The sequence below is a fragment of the Neodiprion pinetum genome, chromosome 1 (assembly GCF_021155775.2).
Source record: "Neodiprion pinetum isolate iyNeoPine1 chromosome 1, iyNeoPine1.2, whole genome shotgun sequence".
In the NCBI taxonomy this organism is placed as follows: domain Eukaryota; kingdom Metazoa; phylum Arthropoda; class Insecta; order Hymenoptera; family Diprionidae; genus Neodiprion; species Neodiprion pinetum.
The window spans coordinates 11322206-11349283 of NC_060232.1; the positions used below are offsets into that span (position 1 = coordinate 11322206).

The 27078-nt window shown below is 38.1% G+C and overlaps 1 protein-coding gene and 1 long non-coding RNA gene across 8 annotated transcripts in view; one reads left to right on the forward strand and one right to left on the reverse strand.

Moving 5' to 3' along the window:
- Window positions 1-27078, forward strand: part of tau (microtubule-associated protein tau) — a 58367-nt gene that overhangs the window by 21394 nt on the left and 9895 nt on the right. For 3 of the 5 annotated variants that reach the window (XM_046636220.2, XM_046636212.2, XM_069138078.1), the window contains exon 2: window positions 24986-27020. In XM_046636220.2, the coding sequence (XP_046492176.1) occupies window positions 24986-27020 (2035 nt within the window). Of the gene's footprint in view, window positions 1-21493; window positions 21581-21997; window positions 22352-23340; window positions 23480-24985; window positions 27021-27078 lie in introns of those variants that run through there. The other 2 variants (XM_046636206.2, XM_069138074.1) reach the window with 2 other exon arrangements.
- LOC124223929 (uncharacterized) overlaps window positions 5315-27078 on the reverse strand; it is a 33355-nt gene continuing 11591 nt past the window's right edge. For all 3 annotated transcript variants that reach the window (XR_006884390.2, XR_006884389.2, XR_011177703.1), the window contains exon 3: window positions 5315-5386. This is a non-coding gene — a long non-coding RNA (uncharacterized lncRNA). The remainder of the gene's footprint in view (window positions 5387-27078) is intronic.

The following is a 27078-nucleotide window of genomic DNA, read 5'->3' on the forward strand; positions in this document are numbered from 1 at the left end:
ATAGATTTCTATAAAAAGTTTTATAAGATCGCTTCGCAAATATCGCAAATATTACGAACTAGACTAACAGTGTGATTAATCATTTTTGTTTCAGGTATGCAGTCATCCATTACGTACCAAAAGAAAAAATAAAGGGGCAAGTATCAAACCGGCGATAAAAATGTAAACGCATAAATTAATCGCACGAAGCAAAATCCTGTGAACATATAATATACGAGTACCTACATTATCAGAGGTTTGAATTTATTGTTACTTTGTAAAAATTTGAAGAAAGTTGTCTGAAAAAAATAATTCGAATCGATAGGAAAATATTTTGTATTGATACATGACGATTTTATTTTAAAACAGTCAACTTATCTATGATTAAGGTATCACGTTCGGATACGAAGGTCAGGGTGATACGACGACGACCTTATCGAACGATGCGGCTTCTGACGATGAGCGAAATTCTAAAACGGAATCATGCGAGCGATAACAACCGGGATAATTATGCATACAACACGACGATCCTAAAACTATTTATTATTCAGGGATTACTGGGAAATGATTTCCCAAGCGTTCGTATAATTGCGTTTGCCGTGGGAGACAAGCTCGTGTTTTTCTCTCATCATGTAGGTTAACGTTTATATGCGTTATTCCGTTTTGGCGGGCATCTCAAAAACGCAAATAGATACGCTACTTGTAATTTTAGCGTGATCTTAAAGCAGAGATGCCGCGTACCGGCTTAAATCCTGAATCACATTCACACAGGAATAAATTCTGCGACACTTGTTTCGTTCCGCGTTTGAAGAATCTGAAAAACACGCTCCGCAAACATTAAAAATTTTTTCTTTTTTTTTTTCTCTACAGATTTGGAATAATTTTTATAATTGTATTTCAAAATGACGTTAAACACAGTCGCGTTTCTTTCTGTAATTCTGATGTCGTTCGGTTGGAAATCGCCGATTCGATAAATTGCGCATACACCATTTTATACACAACGTGTTCGCATTAAACGCGAAACAATTCGAAAGAGTTTATTAAGCAGGCATAATAATAACGATAGGCGGTGAGTGTGCTTGATTTGTTAACGATTCTGCCAACTGGGTTAAATATATCCAAGCCTTTTGCGTCACTATGCTGTATGTAGTTACGTACCTACAAAGTAGGCACATACAACGGTTCACATTGTTATACAGAACCTGCGTTACGAACGTTGCTATAAGCAAACAAAAATATGGTATATTTTTCCACACGAGGCGAACTGACTGACCGCAACGAATTGTCCTACTTTTATAAATTACACAAAGTACGAACCGAGCCGTAAATAGTTGAACGCATTATATATTCATAAGGTTATTCAATTTATGTATATACATTTTGCGACAAGTCAAGCCTGCCAATATCAATTAACGTTGTCATTCGTTTCAATATTTTTTTCAGACCGTCGAAAAAAAATCGCACACATCGATCAATGTTCAATTTCATTACGGAAATTTTTCTGATTTTTAGTGCGAGGTTGATATTCCGAAATTGAAAAGTTCCGAAAGAGACGGGTTCCGATTTTTTTTTGTCGCGAAACTTAAAGTAAAGAAATCAAACAAACTCAAGTTCTGAAAAAGTAAAATTTCGAAAAGATAAAATGGCGAAAGGGCAAAACTCCGACAAGTCAAAATTCCAAGATATTTTAAAATATGAAATAATCGAAATTCGGAATGATCGAAGATTTTCGGTTCCGTGAAAATCTAGCTCAGTGAAATTTGACCACGTTTATCTTTCTTTGTATTGGATTTTCGATATTTTTACGTTCGGAATCCTGGTCGTTCCTATTTTCGGTTTTTCTGATTTTTTACACCCACTCGTTGAGTAAACTGCGTCGTGTGAATATATTTTAACTTTCGGAATTTCGTTCCATCGAAACTGTACTTTTCGGAATTTTTCCTCTGTCAGAACTTTGCTCAATCGTAACTTGAATTATTGGAATTTCATATTTCGGAACTTTGAGCCGTCGGCTTTCCGACCAGTCGAAACTTTGTTGTTTCGTAAAAATTTGCTTACTTTACTTCAAGTTTTACCACCAAATAATTCGGAATTACGAGTTTTCGGAACTTTTCAAATTCGGAACTTCAAACCTACCCCTAATTTTGTGCTTTATTGATCAGTTGAAACTACCGACAGTCGTAATTATAAGACATAACAAACCATTATCGTATTATTATACAAGAAAGAAATTTTCTCTGTTCGCATGAGTCCAGTCTTATTTTCACAACGGCTAGAGATTATAAAAATTAAAAGTTGATATGCATAACAATAAATGATCCGAAGAAAGCGTCACGTTCGTTGTATCCTTTCACAGTTTGTTGGAGACTGTCTTTCGCAGAGCTTGTCGAGAATTTGATGCAAGACACGCTACGTAATCGTGCCTAGAAAATTCCAAAGTAACTGTGCACGCAATCATATTGATTATCAGCTAAAAAATAATTATAATGCTGACTTATGTACGTCAGATGCAAACCCCCCTTGTCAAAGTCAACTGCATACCTATGTACATAATACCTTCAGTTACGATACTGACATTTCGACGAAAGGTTTATCTCCCAGCTGATCGAAGATTTTGTCGTCAAATATTTACAAGAATTAGAAAAAAAAAGAAATAAATAAATACCCTTGCAATTTGAAATGCGATAACTAATTGTAAAATTGTGACAATAATTGGGGGGGAAAAACAATAAAAATAAACACAATAATAATAATAGAGAAAAATGTAAAATCATTGTTAATACGTTAAAAATTTAATTTTTTTTTCACATCATCGAACGTTTTTCATATTGAAACAATTTTTATACGAGCATCGTCAATTGCAAACAAGGGACTTAATTTCACAACGACTCGAAAGTCTAGACGAATTATTGATACCGTCAAACAGAAGTATATATATCAGTTTGAATTGATTTTGATTTGAGGTCGATGCAACATGACGACTTTACGGTGAGTATTTATTACTCCGTGTGTACAGTGATTGCTGACATGCAAAAGCCCTAAAATCGTAGAATACGATTGTATACATGTCGCAATGAGCGTATAATAATAGAATAAAACACGAGCGTCGCTTGCAAATCGATGATTCGTTAATTAGGCGACGTGCAGTTCCAAGGTGTGAAATTATTTCTGGAATATTTGAGACCATCCAATCGCATTATAATTTACAACATTCAACGCCAGAATTCAAACCCCTCGCATCATTTTATCGAGTAGAGTTGTTCAGAATTTTATAGCAATGCACAAAAATAGGTTTTTAAAGCGGTAATTTCGAACAAAGTCTCTACAATTTTCTGCTATCACAAATACCACTGTACATTATTGTTATTGTAAAATGTTGGGAAGAAAAAAAAAAAAAGTTGAACCGAGAAAATTTTCGCTTGCAATATAGCTTCAAATAGCTATAGTTCCTAGTTCCATACTGATTTAACATTCCTCAAAGAAAAATATCTTTTTGAACAAAATGACGTTTACTTTTGTAGCAAAAAAATTCGTGCTAAAATCTAAATCAACACATCTAAGATTCAAAGTAACGTTTTCCAACGCGTGAGAAAAACCAAAATTGTAGGATACAAATTTCAGAGGATATATAATTCCTTTTGATAGTTTCGAGGTATTTTTCTCGAATTAGTTTAACGTACCGCGGTGAATTTAATTGGCGTCAAGTTTATGCAGGAAGACACGTGTCCAAGGAAATATCCGTCAGTTTCTTCCACAGACTGGTAATTGGATTATAGCGATCAGTTATCGCGGTATTAGAATCCCTTGAACTTGCGAAGGGTGTAATTTCTCCCTCAGGTAAGGGATGGAGGCGGAGCTTGGGGTGCAATTGCAGTTCAAGCATACGACTGTCATTTCCGCTGCGCGTTCTTTGCTCAGAAAAATAAACTTTTTTTATCGTAGGGGAGAATTCATATACATATACCTATGTATTATACTACACAGATTTATCCATGATCCATAAAATGGTATGATATTCTTTGAATTTTATTAGAGTAGTCGGAGGTCGAAGGGATGAAACGCGTCTCAAGAAACAAGGAAGGAAATAGAGAAACGGAAGAAGTTTGTTTTAAGTAAACAACCCTCTGCGCCACTAAGTTTCGATATATAAATTACACGTAAAACTCTGTAGTTTTTACTTCGATTAAAGTTTATAACTGCAGATTTAGCCGGGAGAATATTTGGAAAACAAAAATATATAGTTTGCAGTTGCGGGTGAATAGAAAAAGAAACTCAATAATTCCAAAATCTTCCAAAACCGTAATAGTTTATTCAGTGCCTGGTCACGTTAAAGTTATTAATTTCAATCTCGTTTTACGTTCTCAGCAGATGTGAGCAAAAAATATGGAAAAGCAGAAAAAGGATCGAAAGTTGAAAAAGTATCCTTGTTTTATCTCCGGGCTTCTGATATGTTCCTGCTCAGAATTAATAGCAGCACATCTCAGAAAAAAGGTCGACTGATACGAAGAGGGCTTACTGATTTAGGGAGGCGTGATATCAGTACGGTATCCAACGATAAATCATGTCATTGCCAATTAGCGCAAGTCGATGATCAATCAGTAACAGTCATCGCGTTAACGGCAGCCATTGAACAGAATTTGATGGCCATCTGCGTGTCGTTTGTAGTTTTCACCTCAAGATCTTTATCTTCTTCTCGAAAAATGCGTTACAAGAAAAGGAAGACGAAGACACGCTTAGGTTACACACTTGTTTTCCAGACTTTTCTCTTTTTGAAAGTAAACTGCAGTTCAGTTAAGCAGCCTGTGTATTTTGTATGACAAGAGTTGAAAAAATTGATACAAGGAACAGAGAACTACATTCTGTTAAGTTCAACTTTCCGATTTAGATGAAAGGTCAAGTTAATCGCGTCAAAAATGAAATTTTGGGTTTTTGCTTGACCTCGATGTTTTAAACTTGTCAATTTTTTCCAACGATAATTTGAGAGCGGGAGGACAAATTTCTTTAATCTCAGTCTCAATCGATGCTATTCTTCCTTACTTATTGTTAGAACTGATTAGATTTTAGGCGAAATTGATTTAACTGTTCCTGAGTTACTTGCTAAAATGCGAATTTTCCAGACAAACAATAACGCGAAAATAAGCATACCAATTTAGATCGAACGAGATCAATTGATTCGGATTGATATGCCTTAAAACCAATCTGTGTTTGAACAAAATTGGCCGAGCTATCTCGGAGTCTATTTTGTTCGCATTGCAAGTATATTTTTTTCAAAAAATCGTATATTTACGTACTCTGCATTAATAGAAATCAGAAAATTGCAAGTACTATTACTCACAGTAGGATACCAGTACCTAACCAGTAAAAGTGGCCCATTTTCTGCAAGATCGGTCCTTTCCGTTCTTCGTCTCTGTAAACAAAAAATGTAATTATAGATGCAAAATGAAAGTGAGTTTTGTAGCAATAATCGAAAAATTCGGCTCATGTTGCTGTTCTTTTTGATTATGGTAACTCGTATGCAGCAACCACATGTCTAATCAACGATAGCCATTCTACTAGTAAATTCTAAAAATCAGAACAAGTAAAGTTTTTTTCAGTACAGCCTCCCAGATAATTCTAGAAACCAGAAGAAATCAAAATTTTCTCGGTACATCTTCCCAGATTTTGAAGTGGACACCCTGCTAGATTCTAGGACTAGTATTTTCGATTTTCCTGATACTTTTACCGATCAACCAAATAGAGAACTCTAGAAATCCGAACAAATAAAGTTTCTCTCGGTACTTCCCAGATTTTGAAACGGGATGCCTGCCAGATTCTAGGACCAGTCTTTTCGACTTTCTTGCCAGTTTCTCCCAAAAGCGAAATAGAGGATTCTAAAAACGAGAAAAAATTAAAATATCTCGAGTGAAGCTTCTCAAATTTCGAAATAAGCATCCTGCTAGATTCCAGGACTAGTCCTTTCGATTTCTCTGCCAGTTTTTCCCATCAGCCGAATAGACGGCAAGCACCCTAGCTGCACGGCAGGTACCTCAGCATGGGGTATTGAGTAGTTTGGGTCGGGTTGGGTTGGACGAGACGCGCAGGAGCAGAGCGATAGGACGAGCAAACGAACGGAACGAACGGAATGAGCGGAACGAACGGAAAGACGGACGGAGTTACGGAGACTGTGGAAGTAATCGCGAGGGTAGCGCACCGGAATCAGTCGCCCGTCCAGACACCCCCGTTGACGGACTAAACAGTGCACCAAGGTAAGAAGAACTCGGTTTCCACCCTGACCGAAAGAGCGAAAGCCTCGTGAGGCACGAGTAGGTAAAAAGACACCTCGTCGAGGAGAACCGGATCCGCGAATAGCGCGATCATTCCGAGCCACGTTCTACACCCTCGGAAACGGTGATGTCAAAATTCGCGAGAAAGAAAGAATAAAAAAAAAAAAAGAAATAAAAACGATCGCTGCGGTCAATTCGGAAATTCAAAATCGGACAGTGTTGGAGATTGACGGAAAATAGACGCGAAATATGATCTACGAAAGTCCGTGTCGGGATTATTCTTACGGTGCACCTCGACTGAAATTTTCGAAAAATGAAAATTTACGAATAGAAGGAAAAGAAAAGAAGAAAAAAAACAAAAAAAAAAACCTCATCTTACACCGTTCAACGTAACAAAGTTGATGGAAACTCGTTCCCCGTTTTTTATTTATGTCTGTTTATTCTAACGTGCATTTTGTTGCCCCAGTTACTAGCCGCTCGTTCGATAACGAATTTTGACGGGTGTTTCCGTGACGGATGATTACAGGCATAGATTTAAAGAACCGGAAACGCGAATGTTACGGTGTAACCGCGATCTCATGCACTATTTGGCTCGGTTGATTCATCCTCGTCCGTCGGACGAAGACGGGTGTATATCGATAAATTTCTTTCCAATGTGTGCAGGTAAGCTTGAATGCTGTCCGACTTTGAATCAATCAAGTTACTTTTGGGAATGACGTAACCGTTTCGTATTCAGGGTGCGGAACGTTCCGGATAACGCAGGTAATTGAAGAGGAGAAATTAAACGAGGCGAGTGAGTGCCATTTTTTTTTTTTTTTTTTTTTTTTTTTTTTCAAATAAATTTCTCAAGACTAAATAACTGTGCAGCGAAGAAAAAACAGTTCCTCTCCGTTTTTCATTAATGCAATTTTTTTCTTTTACCATGGTCGCAGGCACTTGCGAAACATTTTTATACTCTTCTTCAATTATCCGACAGACTCCGTAGTCCCGGATTTTCATTGCTTTTATTTTTTCCGTTGCTTGTTGCGCGACGAAAATCGATCGCTATCAGAGCTATAAATATAGGTGTATACGGTAACTCTCGCGATATTGAAAACGAGTTTCTTAATAGACTTGTTTCGATACCGTTTTCAGAATTGTCTATTGTTCATTTCACTGTTAATTAACCGCATCATTCGTTTCGCGATTTTTTCACTACGCAATTACGTCGAAAAAAAGAAAATTCTGCTTATTGAACAAAAATTTTTCAAGGCTCAACCGATACAAATTTCCATCTTCGACCGTGTGAAGCAGCATCTTTCTCGCTATTTTATTCAATATACTTAATGCGCGATCATTCATTTTCATTTAATAGGTCCTGGGTCAGTTTTTCGCGGCTGTAATTTTGGATCAAATTCAAATTTTTTTTTGGCGAATCACACGAGGACGGTCAGTTTTTACCTAATCGTAGCTCACAGCACGGATACGTGAAATTTGTAGAAATACAATTGGCAAATAAAATTTAATCACACGTAGCTTTAAATACCCAGCGATGAGTCGCATGTGCAACTCAATTTTGCACATTAGAAAATCACTACAATGTATTCGCACGCGCTTGCACAGTAAACAGTGCAAAACTAGGTCCTGAAAACAAAAGCTTATCTTTATAAACCGACACCCTCCGCAAAAATAAATTAACAAATAAATCACTGTAATAAATAGGTAGCTATACCGATATTTGTCAAATGGAAAACAATAAAATAGAAAAAAATAAATAAATAAAAAAATTATAGCCAGGTCTCTCATATGACTCGCGGAATCGTGAAATCTTAAACAAATGAATTACACTAATATTGGCCGACTAATGATGATTGTTTTTTTTTTTTTGTCGTTTTTCTTCAATCATTATAACGTAATCGTGAATTCTAATCGTACATAAAGATAATCAATCGTCCAGGTTCTGGATTCTGGGTTATTAGAAAATATGCTGCGTAGTTTAGTAAGATCGATAACATATACGTGCACATGAAATTCATACGAATATACACAGAGAAGGGATTTGTTCACTTTTCTAAATACTTCTTCGATTCGAAGAAAAGTCATTTAATTTTCAACAGGAAACTGGTCAGAAGAACAATTTTTGTTTAACGGACGAAATCACGTTTATTTGTAATAACGAAATTTGATCGCGATATTTATTACATTCGAAAAAATGTTATTGTCTATGGAAAAAAAAAAAAATGCTAAAACATACGAATTGAAACGAAGATATCGAAAATCGGATTTCATCACTCTGACGATATGACAGGAAACACAAGGGAAAGTGCGAAAAATTATTAAAAAATTCTATGCTCACAACTCTGAGGCTAGACGATTATTTTTCGGCAAGAGATGTTAGTGCCCAAGTTTTCTCAACCGGCAAAACGATTTTGCAATTTAGCCATTCGGCGCCTTGACGGCGAGACTCACAAGTTCAACTCTAGCGGGCCAATATAATGACTATTGGCTAGGCATTTGAATAAATCGATGGCATATTTCATTTGGCCCGACCTCCTTGTCCTGTTCCTTGACTCGAGTTAAGGATTGACTGGACGTTTGAAACCACCTCGCGGATTCGAGAAGGTCAGAAACACCGTAATAACTTATCGAAGTTTTTGGTGTATAAAGTTTGAAAGTGGAATTGTCCGAGGAAATTTTATCGTACGTATCGTTAGAATTTCCGAAGGACTCATCTATCTACCTTGGCGTTGATTTGATCCTTGAATACCGTAATATCACCTTCGTTGAAAAGCTAGGCGTTGCCGCGTTTCACGCGATTTAAGTATGCACGTTTCAACGAGTATATTTTATACGATACCCGACGTGAGTTAATGTTTTTCACGTGCAGGAGACTCCGCTATTTTAACGATAACAACGCTATAAAGAAATAGAGAAGAAATATTTATTCGCAAAATGTGCGCATTCGATGTACGCGTATAACGAACGTATAAATCTGCGACAAATATTCGTCCGAGTATTTTTACACAAAAACATAACGACAAATCCGGATAATTTACGGGAACAATTTATCTCGCAATCTTGCTTGAGACATCGGAAGAATTTATGCAAAATTATGGGAATTCATTAATTTTTTCTTGAAAAGTAAAATATATCGCAACGCCTGTTTCATACAAGAATTGTTAAAAAAATTTTCTAGCATTACTCAGAAATGTTAATTATATAAATTGTGAACACTGTTGAGTGGGTAATTATTTTGAAAATTAGGTGAAACTGAGAGGATTCTTATTTCCTTTTTTTTATCTTTGTTTCACAGCGGTAAAACAGCTGGTGAATTTTCATAAAATATTTTAATCGTATATCATCGAGACACGCTTTACGGCCATTTTTAAATATCGATCAACACCAGCCTGCGCTTTCTTGTCTATCTGCCGGTGAGATCAAGGATAGGATACTAATTATAACACATGTGAGTCACATTGGTTTTCAGGTGGATGCGAACCACTTTCATACAAGGTGAAGAATATCGAGTATTTCGTTATTCCCATTATTATTTCAGTTAAAAGTATCTGCCTAATGGGAAGAAAAATAGAATCCGTCACGTTTCCGTCATTGTACAGTTTTTTTATACTAACAAAATTCGCAGTTCGCTTGATATTTGTGCAATACAACCATCATATTCTTATTCAATTCGATCGATTCACTCACTATAATTTCGGTCTTGTTTCTTGTATTCTTGTATTCAAGTTTACCACAAATAATCATACCTTGATCGAATCTCTGCTTTGCCAATCTGTTAAGGTCAAAATCAACTTTATCCAAGATCCTCCGGGACGCCGTGCATTACACATGCAAATTATACCCCTCGACTTCCGTCGTTCGCCTGCTGTATAACTATCCATAAATAGATTTGCACCGCGCTTTGGAACTCGTTGATTAATTTCACGTTGCACACTGCGATGGGCATCGATTAACGAAACCAGAATTAGGTGAAAACTAATTGCTTGGTAAATTCTGCGAGTGACGGTTTTCAAAAATCCTCAGTTTTTGAGGCAGCTGGTTTTGCAGACGATTTAGGGCGGTTTTAGATAGCGTGGGATATTTTTATTTAAAAAAAAAAAAAAACGTCCGGTGATAATTTATCCGAAGTGTGAAAACAGTCACGTTTATCATGTTCTGGGTCAAGTGAACCATAAACTGGGTTTTAGGAGGTCAAATTAACGACGCATGGCAACGGTTGAGGGTACGTTGGTATACCATATTTTACCCTTCTAAAAGGCACTCGTTGTTCTTTTCAAACCGAGCAGGTGAAACGGTCATAAACCGGTCATAAATTCACTAATTTTCGACCAGCTTATGGAAAATATTTCAAAGTGTACGTTAAGATATAAAAATTCTGAAATTTTTGGGCTTTGAGCCAACAGGTTGATAAATTTTATCAAGTTTCTGAATTGAACCTAGCGAGTTTTTTTTTTTTTTGTGCCAAAGGTATAATTTTTTTAAATATCGAATCCATTTCAAGATGAATCCTCAGGGGCTGCCAAAAAAACATATTTTTCGACAATTTCAGTTCCTCATATGCGAAGGAAATAAAAATGAGTTGTTTCCATTTCATAGTGGGATGAAAATAGGATCATAATCAAATCGGTATAATAAATATTCCATGGATAATCGAATTTTCTTAACACATTCTGAATCCCCTCTTTGAAAATCTCAAGATATGATACTTCAAATGTATAGTTTTTTACAGAATAAAATTAAGATAACGTATTTACTTATAATTTTTTTTATTTTATTTTATACATATATATATATATATATATATATATATATATATATATATATATATATTTGCCACTTCCTGAGGATCTACATTGAAATGGATTACATACTGGGAAATATCAGGCCTGTTTTCACAAAAAATTACGACAGGTCATGTTTGTTTCGCTTCGACGACAAGCAGTGATGAAAATCCGAAGACGAAAGTTCAATTCGAAATCGTGATAAAATTCGTGAATGTGTTTATCATGAACGGTAAGGTCTAAGGTCTTAAAAGTTATAGAATTTACGCGTCTTCGTGTACATTATAATATATCCAAATTGCAGCCAGGTCGAAATTTTCATCCTGAAAATCTATATGGAGCATTCCACGCCAAGTATACCAGCGTTGAATCCTCGCCATTTTTGATTTTGTTCAAAAAATTTTATCCAATTGAGCCAACGCCAAAGCAGTAGATTGTTTTGAATAAATTTGTATTACTTGTGGTTTCTGATAACGAACATGTCATGTGCCGTAATTAAAAAATCTGAACAAATTCTCAGAAATCTTGTGTTAGGTATTAAATTTTTCAAGCTTGAATCCAGAGTGGGCCGGCAATTGCAAATTCTACTCTTGTTTGGAAAACTAATTTGTTTCTAAACTGATTAGTTATTTGCAATTTTTTTATCCATAAGAAAAATCCGATTTTATATACGAAAATGTTTGAGTAACAGTCCGGGGGGTAAAAAATCAGAAACACCGAAAATCAGAATGTCCAGAATTCCGAATGAATAACAAATAGGAGAGAACAGATACTATCAGAAATTTTAAGTCCCGAATGGTGCCCAATAAAAAGCTGCAGTTTAGATAAAATGTATTTATTAGAGGGCTCCATTATCCGAAATCACTTACTTCAGAAAACGTTAATCCAAGAATTCAGAGATGCAGAATTTAATAATGTATAGAGTCAATATTCTAGAGAACGAATTTGTAGAAAGTTTCATATTCTCAAATGTCCGAATATTATAAAAGTAAAAGTTAGAACTTCGTCATCTAGAAACGGTGATAAACAGATATCCAGAATGTAGAAGGGTCATTATTCAGAATCGTGCAATTCGGAAAGATCAGTATTCCGAAAGCAACCGTATAGATGGCTTGCTACCAGAATTTCACATTCCGAGTTTACTCAGCCAATCTATTTTAACTTGTAAAATGTTTTATATACGGAATCAAACAAATTCTGCAATATTTTTATCTCATTAAAAGATTGAATACGACTTTTGACATCATAAACTTATATTTCTTGGCTCCTAATATCTTATGCGTTACTGACTCTTCTGATATATTACGATTCTTCATTCCGACGGTTCTGATACACTGCAATTCTATATTCTGGGCCTTCTATGAGCTTATTACTCGGAGTTCTAACCATTCCGCTTCTTGTTCCTTCGCATTTATAAATTCGAGTAGATGAAAATTCTACTTTATGATCCATCCGAAGGTTATTTCTTTGCGTTTGCGAGCAATCGCATTCGCCTCATTCCGCTAATGGCCTTTCGAAATTTTCACCAGTTGTGTATTATAAATTCTATAACCTCAAGCTTCGATACTTTTATATTCTATTTCCATTATTGCTAGCTTAATGAAGATTCACCACTTTGTTCTTTCGTGATCGTGAGTTTTCGATATATTTATGTTCGGAATTCTGACCATTCTAATTTTTGGTTTTTCTGATTTTTTACCCGCAGCCGTTTTTAAAAATCATAAGTAATACTAATCTGCTCGAAGAGCTCTGAAAAAATTGAGTGTAGGTACTGTTTCGGAGTTGGGACAACCGCAAAAAAATTCTCTTGAATAAAATCAAAAATGTTGAGGATTCAACGTTGGTACAATTGGCATTGTGAAATGCCGCGCATGATAATTATAATCTACTTTTGAAGGAATGTCACACGATGGAAGGTCGTCCGTGCATTAGGGCGGGAGAAGTGCAATGAAATTCAAACAACAAATTGGGGTTTATTTCGTTTAAAAAATCTCGACGCACGTTGGCTGACACGTAAGGACCAGTCACACCCATCCTCTGCGCCTAATTTGCAAATAGCTTTACTTAATTAAATTTCTTTCTTCTTCTTTTTTTTAAAAGCTCTTTCTCCAAACGTAATGCTCAGCTGCGTTGACATTCGCATTTCGCCCTAATTAAACGGGACTAAGTAATTACCTCTTACATGATTATAATCATACACCGTATTTACGGCGGTAACTGAAGCTGATTAACACATTAACCGCAATCGTGACTTGGCTGTACGAAAATTCGTAATATTTCGTAAATTTTTTTGTCGCGAATCACTTTTTACAATAGCCACGCAAAACGCGTGAATAAGTCTGCATTTCTGCAAGGTCCGGAGACTTGGCGTCGTTAATTTACTGTAAGCATTGTATGACCTATTCATGAACTAGGATTTGTTCGACGAAACTAGCCGGCGACCCTTGTCACTTTTGACACATGATGGATTTTCAAGAAGCGTATAACTTTTCACAGCCTCCCGTCTCACACCCGAAACTCAAGACTACCAAGCCTAAGTGTAATGAATATTTTATCTTGAGGAAAAATTTCGCAACTTGCCCCGAGGCCATTTCTAGGGTGGGAAACTTTTGAGAGATATTTTCTCTCTTGGGGAAATACGCTCCTTGAATTCAATCCCTACTCATCGCTTTAAACGCACGGCGTTAAGCCTCTGAGCGATAAAATAATAAGAAAATAATATTCAACTTTCAACATGTTTCGAGATCCAGCAAAAAATTCACTGAACTCGGTTGTTGCTTTTCCTCGATGAAAGCAAATTTGTAGTAATATATTTATAGGCCTTAAAGAAGTTTAATCTGAGATACAAATTGTTTATTTTTTTTAACATTTCATTCTAACGAGTAAATCATTACAACATGTATTGCAATTACTAAAACTCATATAAGCTTTGGTTCTTACGATTCTACACTTGTTTTCACCAGCGTTAGAATTCAAAATTGTCCAAAGCTTAGCGCCAAACTTTACTTGGGAGTACAAAGAAATTTGCTGCATAAAAACCGGCCAACGCGATATAGGCGAAAACTAATTGAGAACTTAAAATTTCTCTTAAATGCACAAAGAAATTGAATTTCAACGACGATATGATATTCCGGTTACTATATAGACAGTGACTCGGCGTGATAAAAATACAATTCAAATCGACGATTTGGCAATGTTAAGTACACTGAAAAATAACCGAATTCATGTAAATTGAGTGTATATTCAAAAGTATGTGTGTGTGTACATATATATGTATGAAATTATTGCAAGGAGCTTGGCGTCCGGCGTAAAATTTCAAGTCGTAAAATGTGGAAGGAAAAGTAAGCTGCGCGGCTATAATACATGTGTTTATACGATAGCGTATAAACATAGAAAAAAAAAGTATACACACACACACACACATATATATATATATATATATATACATATAAATAAATAATTCGTGCAAAGCGTGTCTTTCGACTATAAACGAACATTTTACACGGGACATTTAACGTGGAATCTTTTCCCCGGCATACACATTATATATACACACACCTATATACATGTTACATATATATATATAAGTCGGTTGGGTCTGTAATGTAGAAAATATGTAGAAATAGGCGGGTTTGTAGGTGTGTACATAATGAGCCAGAAGATGGGCAGGTAGGCACAGATAGGCAACGTTAAACATGGCAGGGAGTAGGACTCGACTGCGCACGATATATAGGTACATAGAATAATAATCCTTAGTCAAGTTCACAGTTCGGAGTATTTCGTTGTTCATTGCTCCAGAAATTTCGTGTCGTTTATTCCCCCGGGGTTGTAAAGACTTTAAGGTGATGCCCTGGTCGATTTCGACTCTATAAACAATTGTGAAGAAAAACACTTGAATTCACTTTCATTTTGACGCAGAAATAAAGAAATGGCACCGATTCGACAAAACCGTGATAGTGAGTTCGTGAAATTTATGCCGTTTCTTCAATTCTGCGTCAAATGAAAATGCGTCGGAGCGTTTTTGTTGAGAATTGCGTACAGAGTGGGGCTCCTTGGCTCTTTTTCACGTTTGAGGTAAGCGGACTTCGATATTTGGAGATAAATACGACAGCGTCGAAATCGATCAGGGCATTCATTCCCTTAAGGAGACAGGTATTTATACCGGGTCGCCTGCATCGATTTTGGCCCAACATTACCGCAGGCAGTGCCAATCGCCGCTTGCACCACCCGCTGTCCACCCTTCGCAGGACCTCAAAACATTCCGTCTTATTCAGATAATGTATAGTCCTGAAAATCCTCACGCACAACAATTTTTACAAAACACTGATCAGCCTGACTTGTCGCAAGGAAAAATATTACGAGTCGACTGTTGGAAATTGTTATAGAGAAAAACGAATCGCTTCGTGTTCGGAATAAATTATGGCAGCACGTTTGAATGAGACGTTGGGAAAAGAGGAAAAACATGAGAAATATGAACCGACAAAACATTTGAATAAGATGAAAATCACCGGAGGTTAAGAATTTTGAAGCTTTTAATGATAAATTATTCGTTTATATTTCTTGGTATGTTTTAAACCGGTTTTTTCCTGTACGGTAGAATTATTCTTTTTTTTTTCATCCAACAGTCAAAGGGGCGGAGTTGAAGTTAAGAATTTGAAAGATTCCGAAGGCGCTTGATTCCGAATTATTTGGAGGTGAAACTTAAAGTAAAGAAATCAAACTTTCATGAAACAACAGAGTTTCGAATGGTCGGAAACACAACGGCTCAAAGTACCGAAAGTTCAAAGTTCCGATAGAGCAAAATTCTGAAAAATAAAGTTTCGATGGAATGAAATTCTAATAATTAAAATATCCTCACACCGCGTAGCTTACTCAACAAGTGGGTGTAAAAAAAAAGAAAAACCGAAAACCAGAATGCCCAGAATTCCGAAAATAAAAATATCGAAAATCCAAAACAATTAAAGATCAAATTGGTGAAATTTTATCGCGCCAGAAATTCACAGAGCTGCAAATATTCTATCACTTTTTGAATTTCCTTATTTTCGCAATTTCGGAACCGTTCGAAACTTTGATGTTTCGTCAGAGTTTGATTTCCTTACTTCAAGTTTCACCATTAAAAAATTCGGAACTTAACGCTTTCGTAACGTTTCAAATTCGGAATTTCAACCCCACCCCGTGTAAAAAATACATAATTGAAATTGGTCTACTGCACTTTGATGCAAAAATTGTCGCAAGTACAAAGAATCGCGATTAGTACAGATGCACGAGCGGTTAAGCAAGCCGATGTGAAAATGAATTATGAATCGCGTATCCACGAGGAAATGGGTTAGTGTCCAGGAAGTGTAGATAAGCCAGGATTGACCGATAACTGATACGCGCTATGTTTTATCCTATAACTATAGCGGACATTCGTGTCAGCTTGTTCGAGTTCCACACGCCTGTTTCAATGCATACCTCGTTGTGAAGGCTTGACAGGTGCATAGATGCAAAGCTGGCTGCAGTTCCTCGTGACTTTCCCTACTTATTTGATAAATGGCGCCAGGCCTTTTCCATTTCACAAAGTTCACTTCTCTCTCTCTCTCTCTCACTCTCTCTCTCTCTCTCTCGGGCTACCGCCGTTCCAATAAGCCAACAGTTCAGCAACCTGAACTTACGAAAGTAGAGCTTTTTTTCTACTATTTTATCGTACGTGCCACACACATTAGGTCGGAGTGAAAGTAAAATAATTCTTTTGTTAAATGCAAGTTTCGACAAAGCGCAGGCATTGTACGCAGGCATCTTTATTAACCCCAGTCACTTACACCTACTGGAAACTTCCGCATTACTTACACAGGGTTACTCAAACCACAGCCAACTTTGGAACGTTGTTACTGTACGCAAAGTTACGTTACACGCGCAGTTACGACTAGAACAAAATTTTCAAGCAAAATTTAACAATTCAGAAATAAGCTCCGATCTTAGTCTTAGCAAAAGACTCTTGAAGCAAAAAGGGAAATTCTTGAAGCAAAAAAAGTCAAACAATACGCGGGGCTTCTGAGACCCCAACGTTTTTTCAATCATTCTTCATTTTACTTTCACAAACAACCCTGATTCAAGCACGCTGACGATAAAATTGTACGTGAAAGTCGGTTCTTGGGTTTGGCTTGGACCCCGTGTCAGTGACTAGGGTTAAGAAGGATGGTTTACCGAAGTGGAAGAAAATATTTTTCCAACCCAAAGAGTGAACACTAAACTTCTGGTCTGTTTCCGTAGGATCTGCGCACTAAAAAATATCCAATTACTAATGGATGCTTCGGTTTCTCGTGTGTTTTTTCGGGTTGGGCAATATACCTAATTCCCATGTCATTTGTCTCGGGGAATTCATACCGGCGAACACTCGGGTCGATAATTAAATTATTATCAAACGCGGAAGTATCCCTAATAAAACGTAACTTACGCGTTAATTCGTTGGCCTAATATTGACCTAATGTACTTTGATAAAAAGAGAATATGCGAAGAAAATGTAGTAGTTCTATTTCTACGGAGTACCGTTTTGTGTGCTAAGTCCCGCGATAAAAATTAAAGGGGGCCTCTCGTATCTCATCATGGATATACTTTTTGGGTCCCTTCCAGCTCCGTAGTTCTCAATTCGTTGCGCAAACTCGCGCAGTAATAGCGAGACGATAACGATTGAAAATTTATTGGTTCCATTTTACAACTTTTCTCGTCGCGGAACTTGATAAGGAACAAATGATGCCATCTATTTTTCGAGATGGCGTGACTTGAAAAATTCTACAAGATACGGTCGCAGTAAGTTTATACGTTGTGTACAATAGTGCCAAGGTTCACTTTAAGGCAGGGAAAATTTATTTGACGAGCCAATCTATTTCACATCGATCAGTTGGCATGTAACTATGATTTAAGCGAAGTCAAATTTCTGATAGTAAAATTGATGCTTGAATGTATATAAATTGAATTTTAGTGAGAAGATGAATTGGGAAGAAATATTAAATCGCAACTAGCAACGCGTTAATAATATGTAAATTTTTGTAAAATCTGCATTGTAAAGTAACGAGTCAAAATTTTGTTCGAATTTGTAAGGAATGGAAAGTGATCGATCTATTATACGCGTAACTGAATAAAATCGAATTCAATTTACAACGTATGGAAGACGATTGGCTAGCGATAATAATCCAATATCAAATTGGTTCTCACTTTCGGTACCCCGGCACGAAGGTCGAAACCTCGTTAATCGTTGAACACAGGCCAATGTCTTGGCCTTCGGTCAATGGCGTTAAAAAGCATTATTGACTCGAGCAGAGATACGGCTTTCCTAAACGGTCCCTTTGATTAATTACCAACTAATTGGTCGCCAAAAAAATATTCCTAAGCCATAAAACAAGCTCGAACTTAATTAAACACTATAAATTCATTGCGGCGATACAGTCTGTAAAAGACGGAAGGCGAACGATAAATTTCTTTCTTGACTATCAAGACGTATGTTTTATGAGAAATACAGTGAGAAAAATGTCATTTGTTACAGTAACTAGAAAAATTCAGTAAAACAGGAATCGTTAAAAAAAACTGTTTAAATATTGTTGGAATGACGAATAACGAGGTATACGTAATCATTTTGCGCCATTGTCGATCTTTTTTTGGTAATTGCAACGCAAAATCAGTTTGTTCGGTTTACTCTACTTTTTTTAGTTAAATAAGGCTTTAACGTCAATTTATTGTTGCACGAGCATTAAATTTTCGCAACAGTTGCAAGAAAATATAGCAACAGTGATCGTAATGAGAAAGAATAGTAACGGATACTAGACTTTCTGGTAAAAGCTAGAAAACTAATTTTCATGTTCTACCTAGAACTATATCTTTCGATTGTGGTAAAAAATGAAAACAGTTAAGGACTGAGCGGTAACCGGAATTAAAAATTTCTCTCAGTGCACATCCTGAGCCTATAATACTTTTTTTTATTTGTTAGTGAAAATTCTATGACCATTATGGAACGAATTTCGAAAGCGTATGCAAAAATATCGGACAACACGCCACAATGACAGGACAAAGATCTACGATCTATTGGATCCTCCTAGGATCGTGTCTGGGAAAAGTGCGTACAAAAAGTGGTGAAAAAAAAAAATGCGTGTACAATGGCGTAGAGAAGCGAGAAAAGCTGGGGAACTTCGATCAATACATCCTGTTCTCTACCTTCAACGCTGAGCTCCACCCTCACGGCAAATTCCCCGACCCACCCTTTCCGTCGCCAACTTCTCGACCCACTGAAATGCAATTTGTAAAAAGGATTCTATTACCCCAAGGACTAATTCGTGCGTAGGAAGCTGACCAGAAATATATATTTACTTAGGTTGTAGGTACGGGTATTTGAATGGATGTGAAATGTTGCCGAAGTGTGTGACGCGCCATTATTCGCTTACAATGCAAGTATAACGACGTAATTGAACCGACATTGGATATCATCGTAGATTTCGTTTGAAGTCGAACGTTCGTCGACAATGCGAGTTGGGAGAAAATCGAGTGAACACGAGTGGAAAAACAGTGTTATAATACGGCATGAGAATTTCTGCCCGTCCTTAAGGTTCGACAAATGTATCTCTAGCATGTCAGGATCGTTGACCTAGTTTGGAAAGGATAAGGGTTCGAGATACGGGAGATTACGTTTATGCATTCGTATTATTGAACGAGGATATTATCGTTCGTCTGTTTCATCTTTTCTGCGTGTCCGAAAAGCATCGGTAACCTATCAATAATCGATGAATAATTTATCAACGTCATCGCGGCAACGCCCGCAATTGCATTGTAAGGATACAAAGTCCTTATTCGCACAGTAAAGAAACCGTGTATCGGCGTTGGCCTATCTTTAGGTCTGTTTGAACAGATAATAAGATTACAAAGCGGTTGGAAGAACGTGAAAGTCGATCTTTAGGCAGAATTTAAAATTGCAATTTTGGTTTACAGTGAAAATTTTCTAAGCTTCGTTGGAAGTAATAAAAAAAATTTTAAAACAGTGTGCGTACACTGAGAGAAATTTTTAGTTCCGGTTACCGCTCAGTCCGTAACTATTTTCATTTTTTACCACAATTGAAAAGTATGTTTCTAGGTAGAAAATGAGAATTAGTTTTGTAGCTATTAGCGGAAAGTCTAGTATCCGTTACTATTCTTTTTCATTACGATCACTGTTACCAGGTATATTTTCTTGTAACTGTTGCGAAAATTTAATGCTTGTGCAACAATAAATTGACGTTAAAGCCTTGTTTAACTAAAAAAGTGCAGTAAATCGAACAAACTGATTTTGCGTTGCAATTGCCAAAAAAGGATCGACGATAGCGCAAAATGGTTAGGCTTACCTCGTATTTCGTAATTCCAACAATATTCGAACAGTTTTTTTTAACGATACCTGTTTTACTGAATTTTTCTAGTTATTGTAACAAATGAAATTTTTCTAAATGTATATTCAATCGGGAAGATCACCCAAGTTTGAAATTTTTGCTCATCGCACTAAATGGCTGCCAAATTTTTCATTAAATATCTAGAGAGACGCTATTTTAATTTCGCAAAACGTTCTGTCCCTTTTGGCAAATGACAAATATACCGCGTAACGATCGTACAAGGAATTGATCGCCGAGTTAACAGCGCAAAGAATCGACGAAACTTTCGTTTTAGAGGATGTTCAATGACTGCAACACTCGTCGCAGCTTGTATTTTATAATAATAAAACTACAATCGTAGCGAGTTCAGATTAGAATAACAGTATAAAAATAGATCCGTAACTTCGCTACACTTTGCATAGATGATATATTATTCCATGAGTATACAGAGCCCGCGTCTTTATACCTACTTATGGTATACATATATTGAACAGAAATGCACGTCCACGGACACGAAGTCCCTGCGATAAGGCGAGTGCGAAGAACCTGAAGAGTCTGAAGGTCGGCTGAGGTTGACGGCTCCAGGTTATACAAGAAACACGCACGAAGGAGTTCCGAGGACGCGATGAATATGCACAATTTCTACGAAAGAAACGAATCATGAATCATCGTAAATTGTAAGTAAAGCTTACGAGGAAAAGCTCGCTGCGTGTGAAAGCGTTCGATCTTGCTTCGTACTTTGTACATATTTCATGGTCGAAACTGCGTTAATGAAACAGAAAAAGAGAAAAAGAACGAGCAAAGGAAACAGCAATGGACAAATACCGTCAAACATGCATACAAGCAGTTTTCGAATCAAGTAGACGGTGTAAAGTTTGTCACGCGAAGGAACTGCAGGCAGTGATACAAATGAAAAAGCATCCGGTGCTATAGTTGTGCTTGGTAATCCGGAGAAGTGTGATGATTTTAGCAATGAAACGCTGTGGTATTTCAATTAGAAAAGTCATGCGATTAGATAATTAAACCGAACAATTTAGGGAATTTCAGGACGATTTAGACGTATTTATATACCTATACTTATAGGTATAAGGTACGTGAAACGGCGAATGAGTTCTGACGAGAAATGATGTTATTGGCACGAGACATGAAAGGGTTTAATCGCGAGGAGGAATTAACCATGAAGCTATTTTCACGCGTACGTATAACTTGGAATTGGATTTGCGCAGTCGTCTTGCATGTAGGTGTAACTTTTACATAGATGTAAAGTGTACACCTCGGTTTATTCTATTCTATAGGTATATTACGAGCGAATCGAACCGAATGTCTCAATCTGTACAAAGACAATTCGAGACTTTTCGTTACCATCGATCCTGAGCTTACTTCGCCCCGTTCGTAAAGCTCTTGTGTTTCGGTACACGTGTACTTATGATTCAGGGAAGTTGTATACATTTTGTATAATACCGAGTGTTCTCCGAAACTTGAGCGTTAACAACGAGGAAAATATCGATTACAATTCATGCAGTTGAAAAGAAGGAGGGGAAGAAGGTTTATAAGCGAGGACCCTTTCATATTATTCACTGTAGCGTTAAATCGTGAAACAAGTATCACTAAACCGTTGATGGCTAACGAATATCACAGCACGTGCACCAAACGAATATTTTGCGTATTGTTTAGACTGTTGGTTGATTTTTAATCGAAAAACATTCGAAAAATCAGCAACGAGTATTGTGCTTGCAACAAATTACCAAAATCGTGATCAAAATTTTAACACATCATATATTGTTTACAATGTGATCACAAATGATTTGAAAATATTCACCTTGAAGTTTGTCAAAATATTGGAAAATTACTTGGCTTCGGCGAAAAGAATCAGCGAAATGTTTTTTAATGCGATAAATAATCTGCAAAGTCTCCCGAACAGCGATACATCTCCAATCGATAAAATGCTGATCTTCCACCGCAAAAAGTAATCTGAAATGATTTTCATTCGATTCAGTGACAGGCCTTAGTTGTACAGAAAAATAAGACCCGTTTTGAAAAAAAAACCATCCTTGAAATATTACAGCAGTAAAATATTTCAAATAGTGATCTGTACAATAAAAGTTGAATTCACATACGAACGTCTATAAGCAGCCCGAGGACGAGGTGCGACGCGTATTACAGACCTTGTATAATGCCGTCCACTTTTCCACTTGTCGAGAAAATAATTCAATACATCCGGTAATCGCACGTTGTTATTATTATCACACTGTACGTAGCAGGTACTGTAAATTAGTAAGAAGCTTCAGACATACCTGTACAGGCAGGTATACTAACAGGATGTTCCAAAAGAAAAGATTTTTTTTTCTTATCGAACGCGCATCAAAATCTCTTAATATTGATATTCAGAAGTGCCTATTTTATTTTTTCCATTTACCATTTAAATGAGACAGCAAACAAAAAAATCGGATAATTGTGGAAATTGTTTTTCTCGTCAACAGCTTGACTTATAAACTATCCAAATAGAGATTCTTATTGGAAATTTCACGCCGAATAAAAAAGTACGAAGATAAAATTTTTATAACTCTAACCGATTAAGAGATATTTGCCTGTAAACAAAGTTTACACCAACCACCAATGTTTAGGCTTTGGAACACCCTGATTTATGTAACGCATATCACTTCACGCGACAAGTGTAGAATTTAAGTATTACAAAATGTGTAATTATATATATATACTTGAGCATTTACGTGTACGACGTAAGAAATTGTTTGAACGACCAAACTGCTGCACCTGTAAAATTTGAAGTATTTTATAAACCGCTTTAGAAGGATTAGAAGTAATTTGTGCTCGCAAGCTGTTGCAGCAAACACACTTACCGTAGGATAGATGTCGTCACGAAGTATAAATACATGCGATGTTTGGATGGTTAAAATGTGGAAATTTCAACTGTATAACTTCTGTTGTACGTAACAGGTTATTGCCAGCAACATATCGCAGTGCTCTTATGCAAAATTGAATAAACGAATACAGAATCTAGTTAGGAAATAAGAAAATGGATTCTCAAGAGGCATCGCGTTTACCGCACGATTCTTTGGATCAGAATGCAGCCATGGTAAGCTGGACGAACGTTTATTCACAGTCTTATTGGAAAAAACTTGAGCACTGATCGTGAGATATGACGAAGGGAAAGAGAAAACGAAATGAATTCTAGGGACGACATGCACAGAATCGATTCTTAATCGGATTGACATACATATTTAAATAGCGGTACGAAGAGCCTTGTGATTAATGATCGTTGGTTTAAATGAAACTACGAGACACCCTGTAGATAAGAACTATTCAAGGGTGAACTAAGAGGGCGACGTTCAAAGTCTTATGAGGAAGTTACACGTGTGATTAACTGATTAGTCCGCACCTTGTCTTTACACCGAGTAACAGTTTCATTCGAACGAGACCAACGAAATATCGCGTGCGAGTAATGGTTAGTTGTTAATTACGTGTCGTTTAAAACACAGAATGAATGAGTTTGAAGACAGTTTTCCGACTGCAACGTACAATCATGTGAAAGTCTGGTGAAACGAAGACGATAATAACAACAAATAATTTCACCGAAGGCGATACTTTGCGCGTGGAAATGTTTCGTGGACCAGTGATTAAGTGAAAAAAAAAAGAAAAGGAACATTTTAATATCGATTTTAAATATCGTGAGAATCTTTTTCAACAGAGTAATCGAGGATCTTTGGTAATAAATTCGAAAGCACGAAAATTGAACTCGCCTTTGAATCGTGGTAGGGAAACAATGACCCGAAAGATAAACTCTCGTATACGTTAATTCGTGCTCAATGAAAAATCGAAGAATGATAATACGCGGTATTTTATCCAGGATCGATACCATAAAAACGCAAGGTGAACGGTGACAGGTACGGTGAAACGATTCTCGAGACATCTCCCTCAGTTACTGTAGATATCGAGTATAACAAACACATGGAAAATGGGAAAATAAGGCAGATCCCTATTCCATGCCTATATTTACAACCCAAGGCATGCCCTAAGAATATATTTTCAAAAGATCAATGCTAAAATTCACCCGGTCGTACCATAAACTAATTCCAATTAACCCGCGCCCTTGTTTCAATGGAACCTTGATCTCAAAATCACGTGGGCGAAACCGGGGCAATTCTGCAAATATCCAATGCTGTGGAAAAACGACTTAATCTATCCTTCGGGACACGTTGACAGTTTTGATATTCGGTACGCGTATAATCAGCCAAATTTCATTAATCAAAATAAAATATGAATAAAACTTTTGGTACTGGATAAAATTAGACAATGCAGACGTAATCATTTATAAAAAATGTAAAGCGTGTCTGGGGCATTGAACCCAAGAATAATAACTGCAAAACAGCGACAAAATTCAGAGTTCAGTGAGTCGTAGTCTACGTACTTTGGAAAAATATCCGTGCCAAGATTGCCCCGGTACCCCGTTTCAGTATTTCAAAACTTGACTTGGCACGGACCATACGATGCTGTCCATGATCGAATTTCGCAAATATAAACAAAGAGTACGACACAAGAAATGTTAGGCATCAAAAACATATCTATAATTGATTCCCTGTAGGTGAAACAAAGCGCATCGCTTCCGCCAGCGTTTCAACCAAGACCCCAAGGCCCTCCGTCTGCAGCACCCCAAAGATTTCCAACGAACAATGGATCGAGTGGCCCACGGCTAGGAGGTCCTCAACCGCCGTCACTAAGGCGTCTGGACAGCCGTTCATCCCTGGTACCAGGTCAGCGACCCGGATCCCCGTTTGGACCGACGTCTCTTCAAGGTCAGCCTCCAAGGCCTCAGGGGTTCCCGCAAAGAGCACCGCAGCCACAATTATTTCCGGGACAAAACCAGGGCTATCAAAATTCGCCGGGTGCAGGTCCGCCGAAAAGATTTCCTTCGGGACCACCGCAAGGACCGCGTCCTCAGAATCAACCGGGGCCTCGGAGTCTGGCAACAGCCGGTCAACCACACCGTCCGCAAGTTAATCAGCCACCACTGGGCCCGAATTCCTCGCAATTCAACGCCGTCAGGCCCCAAGGTTTCCCCCAAAGAACGCCTTCGCAGAGCAGCATCCGTTCGGACTCTCCGGACAGTTCTCGACCAGGAACTCCCTCCGCTGCTGGTAGGCTATCGAGCATTTTTCCCCAGAGGCAACTGATGTCCGGTCCGGAAGCTCTACCGCCTCAAACGAACAACGACTCCTCACGCGAGCTCCGAAATGATCTTTCGCTGAGCAATGATTCCCCGTTGCTGCAGCGCAATCCCTTGGATCCGAAAAATGCGGAACGAACGGCTGGCGGGAAAGAGGAAAAGCTGAAAGATTTGATAGGGGGCGATGATAAGATGGCGGAGAATATTAACGGTAAGCCGAAGATGCCGATCAACGCTGACGATGACGACGACGTCGTTGTTGACTCGGGGAATTCGAAGGAAAAAACGGAACACCAAGAAAGGCAAGGCGACGATCGTTCCGTGTACTTAACGAAAGAGAACGAACGGTCGGATTCGTCAATGTCGCAACAAGGTCCGATTTCGCCGGGAGTTAAAAGTAACGAAAAACGTGATATTGAACATCCGGATAATATGCTGGAACGCAAGTCCTCCGAAGATTCCATCCTGCACGGTGTACCGGAGTCAAATTTGATCAACGAGTCGGGTTTGAGCCACGACGCGAAAGCACTTACGCCGGAACCATCGAAGACTCCCCAACCACGCGAGGAGGAACCGGAGTCCATGAAAACAGAGGACAAACTTCCCCCTAAAGGGGAAAAGTTCGATTCACCGATTCCAAGGTCTCCGGGGAACCTGTCTTCTCCGATACCCGAAAAATCACTCGAATCGACTCCAGGGAATTCGCCAAAACCCCGGGGAGAAAGGGAAGCGACCCCGCCTATTGAGAACCAAGAATTCGACGAAAGACTGTCGGTCTCGGGTTCCCCGAAAGCTTCGCCAAAATCGTCACATCCGAACGTGATCGGGTTCGACGATGGCAACGAAAGACCGTTGTCCTCAAAATCCCCGGCTTCTTCATCCGCACCTTCGCCGAATCCACCGAAGTCTCCAAGCTTCGCCTCGCCGTCACCGAGCCTTCAAAATGCTCCGGTTTCTCCTGTGACACGTTCACCAGTTTCTACAAAGTCCCCAGTATCCTCCGTGAAATCGCCAACTTCCACCCCGCAGTCGCCTAATCCCCCTAAGTCACCCGGATGCTTGAGATCATCGGAAGGGGAAAAGTCCGGCAGAAGCACACCGGACACCGAGGGAGCTAAGAAGCGGGCTACTTTCGCCAAGGATTTGATAATGAGCGGGGCTAACAAGGACGACGAAAGCACAGCTTCAGTCGCGAGCGAGTTGAAGGATTTGGAGTTTACCACTCCGGAGGAATCGTCCAAGGGCACACCGACCACACCTTCTAAGGGTACTCCGGGTACCCCGAAGAAGTCCTTCTCACCATCGAGTGTGGACCGAAGTAGACACCGATCGCGTTCTCCAAAATCTGACGTTGGGAAATCACCAGAGAAAGAATCTGCAGCCTCGCGGAATCGAACTGCGAGGGAGTCTAAAGAGCGCAACACGGCTTCGGCAAATCGTTCCAGAAAAACAGGTCCTTATATGATATTAGATTGACGGCCCTTGAGCTCGTTGGCGCTTTTCAATCACGT